Source organism: Chiloscyllium plagiosum, chromosome 9, assembly GCF_004010195.1.
Source record: "Chiloscyllium plagiosum isolate BGI_BamShark_2017 chromosome 9, ASM401019v2, whole genome shotgun sequence".
NCBI classification, from domain to species: Eukaryota; Metazoa; Chordata; class Chondrichthyes; order Orectolobiformes; family Hemiscylliidae; genus Chiloscyllium; species Chiloscyllium plagiosum.
This window is the reverse complement of record NC_057718.1, coordinates 69,491,404-69,505,829: the sequence shown is the minus strand read 5'-3', so window position 1 is coordinate 69,505,829 and position 14,426 is coordinate 69,491,404. Positions and strand designations below refer to the sequence as shown.

The 14,426-nt window shown below is 40.9% G+C and overlaps 1 protein-coding gene across 1 annotated transcript in view; it reads left to right on the top strand.

Moving 5' to 3' along the window:
• Positions 1–14,426, top strand: part of fndc1 (fibronectin type III domain containing 1) — a 355,166-nt gene that overhangs the window by 245,384 nt on the left and 95,356 nt on the right. Inside the window, exons 9-10 of the mRNA XM_043696167.1 lie at positions 19–207; positions 8,157–10,034. Coding sequence (XP_043552102.1) covers positions 19–207; positions 8,157–10,034 — 2,067 coding nt within the window. The remainder of the gene's footprint in view (positions 1–18; positions 208–8,156; positions 10,035–14,426) is intronic.

Genomic DNA, 14,426 nt, shown 5'->3' with positions numbered 1-14,426 from the left:
TCTGCCAAATCATTTCAGAATACATTGTTTCATACGCCCCGGCTCTCAAACCATTCGGAGCAAAGACTATTTCTTTTACTGGGGATGTTACAAGTGCTATAGTTGATGGTCTACAACCTGGAGAGCGTTATATTTTCAAAATTCGAGCAGCAAACCGGAGAGGACAAGGTCCTCAATCAAAAACCCTCAGTGTTGCTATGCCAAAAAGTAAGCCTTATTTTTTTTTTGAGACATGGTCTTTGATCAGCTCCAAAAGCTTATCACTGGCATAAACACTCTTTTAGTGACATCTTTAGCTTCTTTGCAAGTTCTGTTTGAGCACAGTTCATCACAACTGATGTTGCACTAAAAACTATAGAACTCTTTATTATGCATTTGAGCCATGCAATTATGCCATGGGTTCTAAATTGTGAATGATTATAGTTAGAATAACTATAGTTAATATTAATTTAGAGTCTCCACTAAGGAGAAAAACAGTTTAGACAGAAATTCCAAGCATTATTTTCTAATAATCCAATTATAATGTTTGAATCATAAATTTTAATTTAATCAGGAATGGAATGTAAACAACAAGATTACCAACTTGTTGCATGGGTATCAATTGCAGTTAAGAGTCTGGTACATGGTTATAGAAACAGCAATAATAACATAAGATTTTGAAATCATCCAGTAATCCCATAGAATTGTGAAGAGAGAAACAGAGTTGATGTTTCAGGTAAATGACCTTTCTTCTTTGACCTAAAATGTTAACTTGGCTTCATTCTTTGTAAGTGTTGCTAAATCTCCTGAGTACTTCCAATTTTTGAGATCTTTTTCAAATTTCCTTTGTCTATGGTATTTTGTTTTTGCTCTAAAAACAGCAGATATCTGAAATATTAAACAGAAATAACTACAGTGGACAGATCAGTCAGCATCTGTTGAGAGAAGAGACAGGTTAATGCTTGGAGTAATTTGTTTTTATATATGCTGACTGACCTGCTGCATGATTCTAATGCTTTTACTGGATATAGACTAATTTCTCATTGTACAAGATGTGATCTCAGTGGCTTTGATGTCCATCAAATTGAGTTACATTTAAGAGAAAACAGGAATTTTTATTATTTGCTATACTGCAAAAATGGAATGCATTTTTTTAATGAATTGTGGGTTACATTGACACTGTTATAATATTTTATTGGACAGGATAATCCAGCGAATGGGACTTAAGATCTCACCATGGAAATTTGAGAATTTAAATTAAAAAGAACAAGGAATAAAAAGTTGATAACAGAAATGGAAAGTGAATCTTATTGAATTGTCAAATTTTCCAACTGATTTACCAATGGTCTTCAAAGTTGTGTTTAATTGATATGGTTTATAGACACGAGAATTGCCAGCTCTCCAGGAATTAAATATCCCAGGAATTGAAAGATCTTAAGGGCAATCTTATGAGCAACCTGGGAGAAAAATCACAGCTGTTAATTTATTTTTTTCTCATTGTCTTTGTTTATTGATTGTAAAATATTGCTGTGACGAGGGAGGTACAAGGTGTTTTGATTGGCAGTCAAGAGTCATCAAAAGGACTACAAAGATCTGTTTCGATCCTAATTTGCATACAAATATAGACATGTCATCCTACTGGTATTCAATTTTTTTGGGTGAAGCACTGCAGTTGCAGATCGTTTGATGAAATCTCACCAGTACAAATTCAACTGGACACAATGCAGTTGACTCTTTGCTATCCTCTGGTTGAAAAAGCTAGTCAAATTGTTCAAAAAACTCACTGCCATGTTCTTTGTTCAACCTAAGGATGGTAACAACTACTGGTCTTGCTATTGACACCCGCATCTCAGGAATGAATACTATGTGAAAAACAAAACAGTTAGTGTTGAGCAGGAAATTGTCTAACTGTATCATTTCACACCCATAAGGTTTTTCTGGAAGGATTAACTTGCAACATCTGGGCCAGCAAGTCTCAGCGAGTACAAGTTTAATAGTATGTGATGCGTCAACTTTAGTTTGATTGCAAATATAAGGCAGAAAATCACAGACAAGGACAGAATCAGAATTCTACCCTGTTGTATCTTCCAAAATTTATAACAGTACATCTTTGAAGCTTCCAGTTTTATAGTAACTGTACCCAAAAATCACTTTTATTCATGATAGAAATTCAAATGTGATTATCTACTGATATTTAGATATTTAATATAAAAATAGCATCACAGAAATAGAATTTTGAGAAATGCCAAGGATCAATATAAACTTGAAACACACGTCAGTGTACGCTTATGAATGTTGGATTGGTCAGTTTGGAAAGAAGCAACTCCGAGGTGATTTAATTGAAAAGGGATTGCAAAGAAAATAGATACATTTCAATTGGGAATGTTAGTCAGTAGGTTGAAGATTTCAAATATTAGGAACATGTTGAAATTATTATATCGGAAGCAAGTAATATTGAAAGTAATAGGGTTATGGATCTCAATAACATGATGATTGAAGCCTGAAGGAATGGTTGACATTAAGCAGCAAATCCATAAAAATAAGATACGGAAATTGCTTCAGTGTCCCCCTTAGAATCACAGAGATGTACAGCATGGAAACAGACCCTTCGGTTCAACTCATTCATGCCAACCAGATATCCCAACCCAATCTGGTCCCACCTGACAACACCCAGACCATATCCATCCAAACCCTTCCTATTCATATACCCATCCAGATACCTTTTAAATGTTGTAATTGTACCAGCCTCCACCACTTCTTCTGGCAGCTCATTCCATACACATACCACCCTATGTGCAAAAAGGTTGCCTGTTAGGTCTCTTTTAGATCTTTCCCCTCTCACCCTAAACCTGCACTTCCCCCATCCCAGGGAAAAGACTTTGTCTATTATCCTATCCATGTCCCTCACCCCTCAGCCTCCAACGCTCCAGCGAAAACAGCCCCAGCCTATTCAACCTCAAATCTTCGAATCCTGGCAACATCCTTGTAAATATTTTCTGAACTCTTTCAAGTTTCACAAAATCCTTCTTATAGGAAGGAGACCAGAATTGCATGCAATGTTCCAACAATGGCCTAACAAATGTCCTGTACAGCTGCAACATGACTTCCCAACTCATGTACTCAATACTCTGACCAATAAAGGAAAGCATACCAAACGTCTTCTTCACTATCCTATCTACCTGCGACTCCACTTGCAAGGAGCTATGAACCTGCAATTCAAGGTCTCTTTGTTCAGCAACACGCCCTAGGACCTTACCATTAAGTGTATAAGTCCTGCTAAGATTTGCTTTCCCAAAGTGCAGTACCTCGCATTTATCTGAATTAAACTCAATCTGCCACTTGTCAGCCCACTGGCCCATCTGGTCCAGATCCTGTTGTAATCTGAGGTAACCCTCTCCGCTGTTCACTACACCTCCAATTTTGCAAACTTACGAATTATAGTTCTTATGTTCACATCCAAATCATTTATATAAATGACGAAAAATAGTGGACCCAGCACCGATCCGTGTGGCATTCCACTCGTCATAGACTTCCAGTCTGAAAAACAACCCTCCACCACCACCCTCTGTCTTCTACCTTTGAGCCAGTTCTGTATCCAAATGGCGAGTTCTTCCTGTATTCCATGAGATCTAATCTTGCTCACCAGTCTCCCATGGGGAACCTTGTCAAACGCCTTCCCGAAGTCCATATAGACCACGTCTATCCCTCTGCCCTCATCAATCCTCTTTGTTACTTCAAAAAGGTCCATCAATTTTGTGAGGCATGATTTCCCAAGCACAAAGCCATGTTGACTATCCCTAATCCTTGCCTTTCCAAATACATATACATCCAATCCCTCAGAATTCTTTCCAACAACTTGCCCACCACCGATATCAGGCTCACCGGTCTATAGTTCCTTGGCTTGTCCTTACCACCTTTCTTAAGCAGTGGAACCTATGTTAGCCAACCTCCAGTCTTCCGTCACCTCACCTGTGACTATCAATGATACAAATATCTCAGCAAGAGGCCCAATAATCATTTCCCTAGCTTCCCACAGAGTTCTAGGGTACACCTGATCAGGTCCTGAGGATTTGTCCAATTTGATGTATTTCAAGATATCCAGCACTTCCTCCTCTGTAATATGGGCATTTTTCAAAATGCCACCATCTATTTCACCATGTCCATGTTCTATATCTTCCATGTCCTTTTCCATAGCAAAAACTGATACAAAATACTCGTTTAGTAGCTCCCCCATCTCCTGTGGCTCCACACAAAGGCACCTTGCTGATCTTTGAGAGGCCTTATTCTCTCCCTAGTTACCCTTTTGTCCTTAACGTATTTGTAAAAGCTCTTTGGATTCTCCTTAGCCCAACTTGCCAAAGCTATCGCATGTCCCTCTTTTGTCCTCCTGACTTCCCTCTTAAGTATATTCCCACTGCCTTTATACTCTTCTTAGGATTCACTCGATCTGTCCTGTCTATACCTGACATATGCTTGCTTCTTTTTCTCAGCAAAACTTCAATTTCTTCAGTCATCCAGCATCTTTCACCTAACAGGAATATACTGTCTCTGGACTCTCATTATCTAATTTCTGAAGGCTTCCAATTTTCCAGCCGTACCTTTACCTGCGAATATCTGCTCCCAATCTGCTTTTGAAAGTTCTTGCCTAATACTGTCAAAATTAGTCTTTCTACAATTTAGAACTTCAACTTTTAGATCTTGTCTATCCTTCTCCATCACTAACTCAAAACTAATAGAATTATAGACATAGAACATAGAACAATCCATCGCAGAACAGGCCCTTCAGCCCTCGATTTTGCAACGACCTGTGAACTAATCTAAGCCCATCCCCCTACATTATCCCATCATCATCTATGTGCTTATCCAAGGATTGTTTCAATACCCCTAATGTGGTCGTTGGCCCTAAAGTGCTCCCCCACTGACACCTTAGTCACCTGCCCTGCCTTATTTCTCAAGAGTAGGTCAAATTTTGCACCTTCTGTAGTAGATATATCCACATACTGAATCAGAAACTTTTCTTGTAAACAGTTAACAAATTCTTCTCCATCTAAATCCTTAACACTATGGCAATGCCAGTCTATGTTTGGAAAGTTAAAATCCCCTACCATAATTCCTCTATTATTCTTACAGATAACTCCTTACAAATTTGTTTCTCAATTTCCGCTGACTATTAGGTGGTCTATAATACAATCCCCATAAGATGATTGTCCCTTTCTTATTTCTCAGTTCCACCCAAATAACTTCCCTGGATATATTTCTAGGAATATCCTCCCTCAGTACAGCTGTAATGCTATCTCTTATCAAAAACGCTACTCCCCCTCCTCTCTTGCCTCCCTTTCTATCTTTCCTGTAGCATTTGTATCCTGGAACATTAAGCTGCCAGTCCTGTCCGTCCCTGAGCCATGTTTCTGTAATTGCTATGATATCCCAGTCCCATGTTCCTAATTGTGTCCTGAGTTCACCTACCTTCCCTGTTCGGCTTCTTGCCTTGAAATAAATGCAGTTTAATTTATCAGTCCTACCTTGTTCTCTGTTTTGTCCCTGCCTACCCTGACCGTTTGACTCGCTTCTTTTCCCAACTGTACCAGTCTCAAATTGATCTCTTTCCTCACTATCTCCCTGAGTCCCTACCTTACTAGTTTAAATCCTCCTGAGCAGTTCTAGCAAGTCTCCCTGCCAGTATATTAGTCCCCTTCCAATTAGGATACAATACATTCTGCTTGTGCAGGTCACTTCTACCCCAGAAGAGATTCCAATGATCCAAAAGTGTGAAACATTCTCCCATACACCAGCTCCTCAGACATGCATTCTTCTGCTCTATCTTCCTATTCCTACCCTCACTAGCTCATAGCACCAGGAATAATCCAGATATTATCATTCTCGAGAACCTCCTTTTTAAATTCCTGCCTAACTCTCTATATTCTCCCTTCAGAATCTCATCCTTTTCTTTTCCTATGTCATTGGTTCCAATGTGGACAATGACCTCATGCTGGGCCCTCTCCCCCGTGAGAACATTCTGTACCCTCTCTGAGACATCCTTGGCCCTGATAGCAGGGAGGCAACAAACCATTCTGATTTTTCGCTGCTGGCTATAGAAACGTCTGTCTGTACCTTGGACTAGAGAGTCCCCTAACACAATCGATCTCTTAGAACCCAACATGCCCCTCATTGCATTAGAGCCAATCTTGTTACCAGAAACTTGGCTGTTCATGCTACATTGCCCTGAGAATCCATCACCCCCTACATTTTCCAAAACAGCATACTTGTTTGAAATGGGGATAGCAACAGAAGACTCCTGCACTACCTGCGTACCTCTCTTACCTTTCCTGGAGTTAACCCATCTATGTGAGTGTTCCTGCAACTTTGCTTCCTTCCTATAACTGCCATCCATCACATTCCCTTTGCTCTTGTAAATTCCTCATTGCCTCTAACTGTCTCTCGAAACATTCCATTCGATCTGATAGGATTCGCAGCCAGCAGCATTTATTGCAGATACAATCCTCAGTAACCCATAAACTCTCCTGAAACTCCCCTATCCGACAAGAAGAGCAAATCACTCTACTTGGGGCCATTTTTGCTTCTTCCAATCTGCAGACTCAGAAAACAGCACTGTCCTATTCCTCTACAAAACACTGCTCCAGGCCAACTTAATACTTATGGCTTATATTTTTAAGTTTAATCAAGAGACATATCTCAATAAAACATATAATAAAAAAAGAACCCACTCTACTTACTACTGCAGATCTACAGCAAGGCCACACTTAAAACTATTCACTTATCTGTTTCTGTGCTGCGACCTGTTCCAAACAGGTTCTTCCAAGATCAGTTGTGAATTTAACTGTTTGTTCATTTTCCTAGATGCACTCCGATGTCCAGCGATACATGAATTCAACAGCAAAGGCAGTAACAGCACAGGTTCACTGCTGTGTCAGTTAGCAAAGTGGATCTCTCTTTCTCTCTCTCTCTTTCTCTCTCTCCTTCCTCCCTCCCTCTCCCTCTCTCTCTCTCTCTCCCTCTCACTCTCACTGACCTCATCATCTCCTTCTTTTGTTTGTTCTAAGAGTGCTGTTGTTTTAACTTTTTTTTTCTCCAAAGTACCAAAACAACGCAACAGCATATAAAACAATCATTGCTACTCCTGGAATTCGAGGAAATTGCCTCCAACACCTAAAATACCTTAAAAAAGGAGCAGCCTGTTACAGCCAGAAAGTATTTCTTTAGCCTACAAAGTTGTATTAATGAAGGGGGCCATTGTGCCCCAAACTTATTCTTCGTACTAAATACGATTCACCTCGTAGACATTCAATTGCTGCTGGTACCTTACATTCCAACTCTTTCCATTCCCCTCAGCACCCCAAAATATGCAATATCTGTTGGGCACTTTTGTTTTTGAATGAGTTGAGCCCTTATTTTGCAGATTTACTTTACTTAGAGACAGGGTCATGCAGAAGCTCAGAAGCAACGTATCCAGTAACACTGCTCAAGGACAGTATTAATCATAATTCTGGAGCAAGGTACCAGAGCAGATTGACATCAGCAATGCTTAATTAAGGGAATGCGTTGAGGAATAAATCAAGTAGGTGAATTTGATCCATCAGAAGTGATCTAGCTCATTAGTTCCATTGAATACTTGCAATTTATAGTTTTGCATTCTCATAAAAGCCAACATTAGTAAAGAAAAGAAAAATACGTTCTGAGTTGGAAGAAAACAATTCACATCATGGAGGTAAACAATTAAAATTTTAAAAATCTTCCTCAGGATCTGCTGAGAGGTGCAGCTGAAAAACAGATAAAATAATTACAACTCTTATCTTTAATATAAGATATTTACACTTCCTATTCTCATTTGAGTTTTAAACAAGTCATCATTTTGGAGTAGAAATTTTAATCAGCTACCATGTGCAACATTAGGTGTCATTTTCTGTGCGTTGCTTGCTGCATGACTTCTGAGTTTCTAGCCTCTTATCTTTGAATGTTTGCTCGGTACTTCCAATTTTAGGAAAACGTAAAGAAAGTAATCTCTGACTGAATGATAGAGCACAGCTGTTTAAATTCTGCAAATTTTTAATGTCTTTTTTAATGCTGTTTTTGTTATTTCATGCAAAAGTAGTTTTTGTATTTAGCCTTACCAAATGGTTGTGTTTATATTGAATAATTTTCTCTGGTTTTCTTGGTAGGTAATAATACTGCTGCAACTACTCATCATAGGATTCATGACAAATCTCAAACTTCGCGAGGATATGAGTCATCTTCAGCCTCCAAATCTTTACCCAAAAAGCCTTCATCACGCTTGCCACCTTTTCCATCTAAACCCATCTCTGGTTTCAGAACCAACACAAGAAAGTCTTCCTTTCTCTTTCCCGCCTCTCGTTCACCATCATTACAGTCACCTGATTCTTTTACAAAAACAAATCAAAGCTTGCATTTGTCGTCTTCATCCTTAATCCCTCCTTCCCCTCCCTCAACACCATCAAAACATACAGCTACAAGTTTCAGCAGAAATGGCCAATTGTTGATTAAAACAAGATCTACCCCATCTGGAATCCCATTCAACAGAAACCCAACTCAGCTAAGAATATCAAATTCCAAAGTAAGTCTTAAAAACCAACTAACGTCTGAGTCACTCCCTGTTCAAACACGAAATGAAATAAAAGAGCCAAGACAGGTTCCATCTAAACTACAGCCTTCGTCAGCTTTTCCCTCTGTGAAATCATCAGCTATGTTTTCAGAGGAAGATAAGAATGAGGAAGATAAGAATGAGGAAAGTGTAGAAGTGGAGGAAGAAGATGCAGCTAAAGAGGTAAATGTAATGAAAAAGAATCCCATTTTAACAGAGCTGAAACAATCTTACCATGGTTCAACGTTGAATAGACAGACTTTAGTTTCGCAGTCACCAAAGTCATTTTCTGCTCCTGATCCTAGATTGGCACGGCCGTTATCAAGAACAACTTCAAATTCACGTTCTTCTCTGACTGCAGCTTCCCTGTCTTGGCCAAATTCTAATGGAAGAAAGGTGGTCAGTGATCATGATAAAAAGCCAGCTTCCATATCTTCAACACACTCAACTTCACAAAGAAGTCGTGCCACAGGATCAAGTTTTATTAAAACCAGACTTGTATACGAAACGCCAAAAAAAAAATTTTCTTCTGTTTCCCCACCACCTAATCCTCCTCCTGTGTTATCCTCATCTTCAGCATCCTTTGGAAATGATCATAGAACTTCATGGGCAGATCCTGCCTCTCATTCGAGAAATAACAAGCTCATGCCTGGTACTGATACTAAGAAGGTGTCCTCTTCTTACTTTGAAAGAAAACTAACTGGCTCTAACCGTTCTTTGCAGCACATTCCATCTTCATCAGTTCAGAGTTCCTCTATACCTTCAAGAAACTCAGACAAATCTTCACAATTAAATCCCAGTACACATTCTAGACACTCTAATACCATGCTGACATCAAGTGCTGAAAGAAAGCCAGTTTCATCTTCCATTTCCTCTCAGTCACAACCATTTTCATCAATCCTAACCTCTGCTTCTGGACCTTTGGAGGATTCACATTCATTTTTGCCAACAAATCACCTATCTACCTTACACTTTGCAAATGCTGGAATATCTGACAGTAAAAGTAAACCATCTTTCTCTTCAGTACCTTTCCAAAATTCCTCCTCTCCAATTTCACAGGGACATACTCATCGAACTGAACTAAGAAATTCTAACTTAAGTCCGAATGGTGCCAAACAAAAACTTGTAGCTAGTCACCCAACAAAACCAGTTACTTCTTTTGTGACTCAGTCTGTCCCTTCTTCATCGGTTCTGTCATCTTCAAGACACTCCAGGAAGCAAGCAAGTTCACTTTCTTCAAGCTCCAAGGAAACAGCTAGAAGGCGACCTTTGTTTCCATCTTCACCACAGCTTTCTGCTTCTCATCCCCTGTCATCATCTTCACCTCGACACCGTTTCCCAGGGATAAGGACAAGATTTCCTTCCAGGTCAAATATCATTGGAGACCTTTTACGTTCAGGAAGGTTTCGGAAATTTGGCAAGTCTCCTCCAGACCAATGTGAGTATGTGCAAAATAAAAATCAGGATATTCTGGAAACACACTACAGGCCTGGCAGCATCTACATGAGGACATAAACAGTACCAGGGAAACTGGTAACCTGTGAGGGAAGAAACAAAAGGGCAAGGTGTGTGATAGGTGGAGGTAAGAAATAATTTAAAGATATGAGGAATGATGGTGCAAGGTGAAAAGTGCAAGTTACAAAGCAAACGTGGACCAGTGTAGATCTAAGTCTTTATAGCTAATAAGGGATGCAAAGAAAATCTAGCAAAGAGATCTGGTGCAAATTGTAGCCTAGCAGTGCAGACCACCTTGTTTTATAACTCCATAACTAAATAACATTTGAACTCCATTTGGACCCTCAAAGCCGTGCTGCTGTCCAGTAAGATCACAGCTGATCTGATTGTAACCTCAAATCCACATTTCTGATGACACTTGATAATCTTTTACTCACTTCTTCGAAATAATCAATCTACCTTTACCTTTGAAAATATTCAAAGATTCTATTTCCACCAACGTTTTCAGGGGGAGAGGACCAAGGCACTCAACCCTGAAAGAAGAAATTTAGCCTAATAATTGTTTTAAATATGTGACCCCTCATTTTTTTAAATAGTGTTCCCCTAGTTTTAGATTCTCCTGCAAAACAAAATATCCTCTCTGCATCCACCCTGTCAGAACCTCGCTGGATCCTGTATTTCAATCAAGTTACTACTTACTCTTCTGAATTCCAAAAGGTACAGGATTGGCCTGCACAGTATTTCCCCGACATCATGTTATAGCATCTTTCTATCCTCTTCACAACCTACGTTCCCACCTATTTTTATGTTAACAGCAAATTTGGCAGCCATACCTTCCGTTCCTTCATCTAAATCATTTTTATAATTGTAAACATCTCAAATTTAAGCTCCAAGTCAACAACCCCCAATGGTTATCATACAAGCATTCTCCATTTATTGTCTGAAAAAAGGGGAGCTACAATATCTAAAGTTTTAAGCTTGATTTTAGGCCAGAAGCAAGTAAAGTGTCTCACAGGAAGATAAGGTGCTGTTCCTTGGACTTAAGTTAAGCTTCACTGAAATAGTGTTGAAGGTTGAGGTGAGACATGGGAATAGCTAAAGAATTAAAGATGTAAACAACTGGGAACTCTCAGACTACTAGAGGGGCTCACAAAATAATGATCCAATCTGTGTTTGATTTCTTAGATGTAGGATGAACCATGTCATGAGACAGAAATTTATGTTTTTGTTCCACAGATGCTGCTTGACCAAAGTGTTTCTGGCATTTCCTGTATATTTTTTTAAGAACTCCAACAACCAAAGTAGTTTTCTTTAGGAGTTTGAAAGAGTATCTTTATTGGGATTTTGTCTCCACTCTTTTATTGCTTCTTCAAATTGTATAGTTAATCTGCGTGTTAAAAAACTTTTCTGTAAAATTATCAATCAATCAATTGTAATTGAAGAATTTAACAAGAATTTAGCAGATCAGGGAATGACATAAATAGACACAGGAAGGGAAGCTCATAAATTATAAGCAATTATTTAAGCTCAGAAAGTGAAGGTCATTGTTGAAGTGACACAACTAAAACTCATCCCAATGATGTTAGTTGGTACAAGATCTAGGCTACCCATGCTTGCCATTATGATACCAACTATAGGCATAAGTCTTGGTACTGAGCTGTATATACCCTGCATGCCCTGAGGTATGAGCAAAAAAGGTTTACATGCAACAGCTCTATGGACTATTCCCAAGAATAGACTCCAAACCATGAATATTGAGGATTAAAGAATCTGATTGAAGTGTTTAATGCAGTAGATAGTGGTGAACTATTAGTGGGAAACGTTAAAATCTTAAAAACAGGAACAAAAGTTAATTGCTGGAGAAGCTCAGGCCTGGCAGCATTTGTGGACTGAAAGCAGAGTTAAAGGAAGAGAAGAGAAAGGAGTGAGTGGATAGGTAGTAATGAAGTCCAGGGAGACACAATAACAGTTAGGCAGACAAAGGAATGGATGTTAGTATGCCCGGGAAAGAGAAGCTAATCACGAAGTGAAAACAGATTGGTCATGCTGAAAGCAACACATGTCGTGAGAGGGTGTGGGCTGGGTAAAAGACATAGAAAAAGTGGTCAGATTCTAAAATTATTGAAAGTTAAAGTTTCAGGCACCCCAAGTGGAAAATGAGATGCTGTACCTCCACCTTGTGCTGAGCCTCGTTGGGGCATTACAACAGATTCAAGACAGTAATATTGGCCAGGAAACATGGTGGTTTGAAGTAGCAGGCAACTGGAAGCTTGGGATTGTCTTTGTGGACATAACATATTATCTCTCTCCCTGAATTCATTGTTTCCTTTGTTAAATTCCCTAACCTTTACACATGGCTGTCACCTTAATCTTTGTATCTCACATGATCTTGCTATTTCTATTTTGTCAATTACAGATAATATAGGCTTCTCCACAAAGCGGTCACCTAGTAGTTTTTTCGACTCCCATATGTGGAGGAGAGCATATTGTAAGCAGTGAATACAATAGACTAGATTAAGTGAACGGACAAAGGGGGTGCAGTGGTAGTTTGGCGTACTGGCCTTTACACTGCTGAAGTCTTGCACCAAATTGAAGACACCTCCTCCTACCACCCCCTCAACCACGACCTCACCTCCTATCACCAAACCATCATCTCCCAGACCACATACAACCTCATTACCTCAGGGGATCTCCCACCCACAGCTTCCAACCTCATATTTCGGGAACCCCGCACCGCTTGGTTCTACCTCCTAGCCAAGACCCACAAGCCTGACTACCCCGGCTCGCCTATCGTCTCAGCCTGCTCCTGCCCCATCAAATTCATCTCCACTGACCTCAATACTGTCCTATCCCCGCCCCCAATCCAGGAATTCCCCACGTACATTCAGGACACCACCCACACCCTCCACCTCCTCCAAGACTTCTGTTTCCCTGGCCTCCATCGCCTCATCTTCACCATGGATATCCAGTCCCTCTACACCTCCATCCGCCTTGACCAGGGCCTCCCAGCCCTCTGTTTCTTCTTCTCTGGATGTCCCCACCAGTATCCTTCCACTACACTTTTATTCGTTTGGCTGAACTGGCCCTCACTCTCAACAATTTCTCCTTCAAATCCTCCCACTTCCTCCAGACAAAAGTGGTAGCCATGGCATCCGCATGGGCCTCAGCAATGCCTGTCATTTTGTTGGTGATGTGGAACAGTCCATCTTCCACAGTTATACCAGCACCACTCCCCATCTTTTCCTCTGGTACATTGATAACTGCATCGGAGCCACCTCTTGCTCCCATGAGCAAGTTGAACAGTTCATCGACTTCACCAACATATTCTACCCCAACCTTAAGTTCATTTGGACCATCTCCGACACCTCCCTCCCCTTCCTGGACCTCTCCATCTCCATGGACGGAGAATGACTCAACAGTAACATTTTCCACAAACCCGCCGACTCCCACAGCTACCTGGATTACACCTCCTCCCACCCTGTCCTATGCAAAAATGCTATCCCTTATTCCCAATTCCTTTGTCTCTGCTGCATCCGCCTTGACCAGGGCCTCCCAGCCCTCTGTTTCTTCTTCTCCGGATGTCCCCACCAGTACCTTTCCACTACACTCTTATTCGTTTGGCTGAACTGGCCCTCACTCTCAACAATTTCTCCTTCAAATCCTCCCACTTCCTCCAGACGAAAGTGGTAGCCATGGCACCCGCATGGGCCCCAGCATGTTCCCAGGGGGAGGATCAGTTCCATGACAGAACACACCGGATGGCCTTCTTCTTTAAAGACTGCAATTTCCCTTTCCCACATGGTTGATGATGCCCTCCAACGCATCTCAGCCACTTCCCACACCTCTACCCTCGAACCCCACCCCTCCAACCGTAACAAGAACAGAACTCCCTGGTCCTCACCTTCCACCCCACCACATCACATCATCCTCCGCCATTTTCACCACCTACAAACGGACCCTACCACCAGAGATATATTTCCTTCCCCACCCCTATCTGCTTTCCACAAAGACCATTCCCTCCGCGACTCCCTTACCAGCTCCACGTTTACTGCCCCCTCCATCCACCTATTGCACCCTCAGCTCCCTCCCCCCAGCCCCACCCCCGTCCCATTTATCTCTCCATCCCCTAGGGTCTCAGCCTCATTCCTGATTAAAGGCTTTTGCCCGAAACGTTTCCTGCTCCTCGGATGCTGCCTGGCCTACTGTACTTTTCCAGTACTACTCTCTTGACTTTAATGTCCAGCATCTGCAGTCCTCACTTTTGCCTAGATTAAATGAAGTGCAGGTAAATCACTTCACCTGGCAGGTGGGTCTGGAACTTTGGATAGTGAGCTGGGAGGAGGTAAACAGGCAATCGTTGCATCTTCTGCAACTG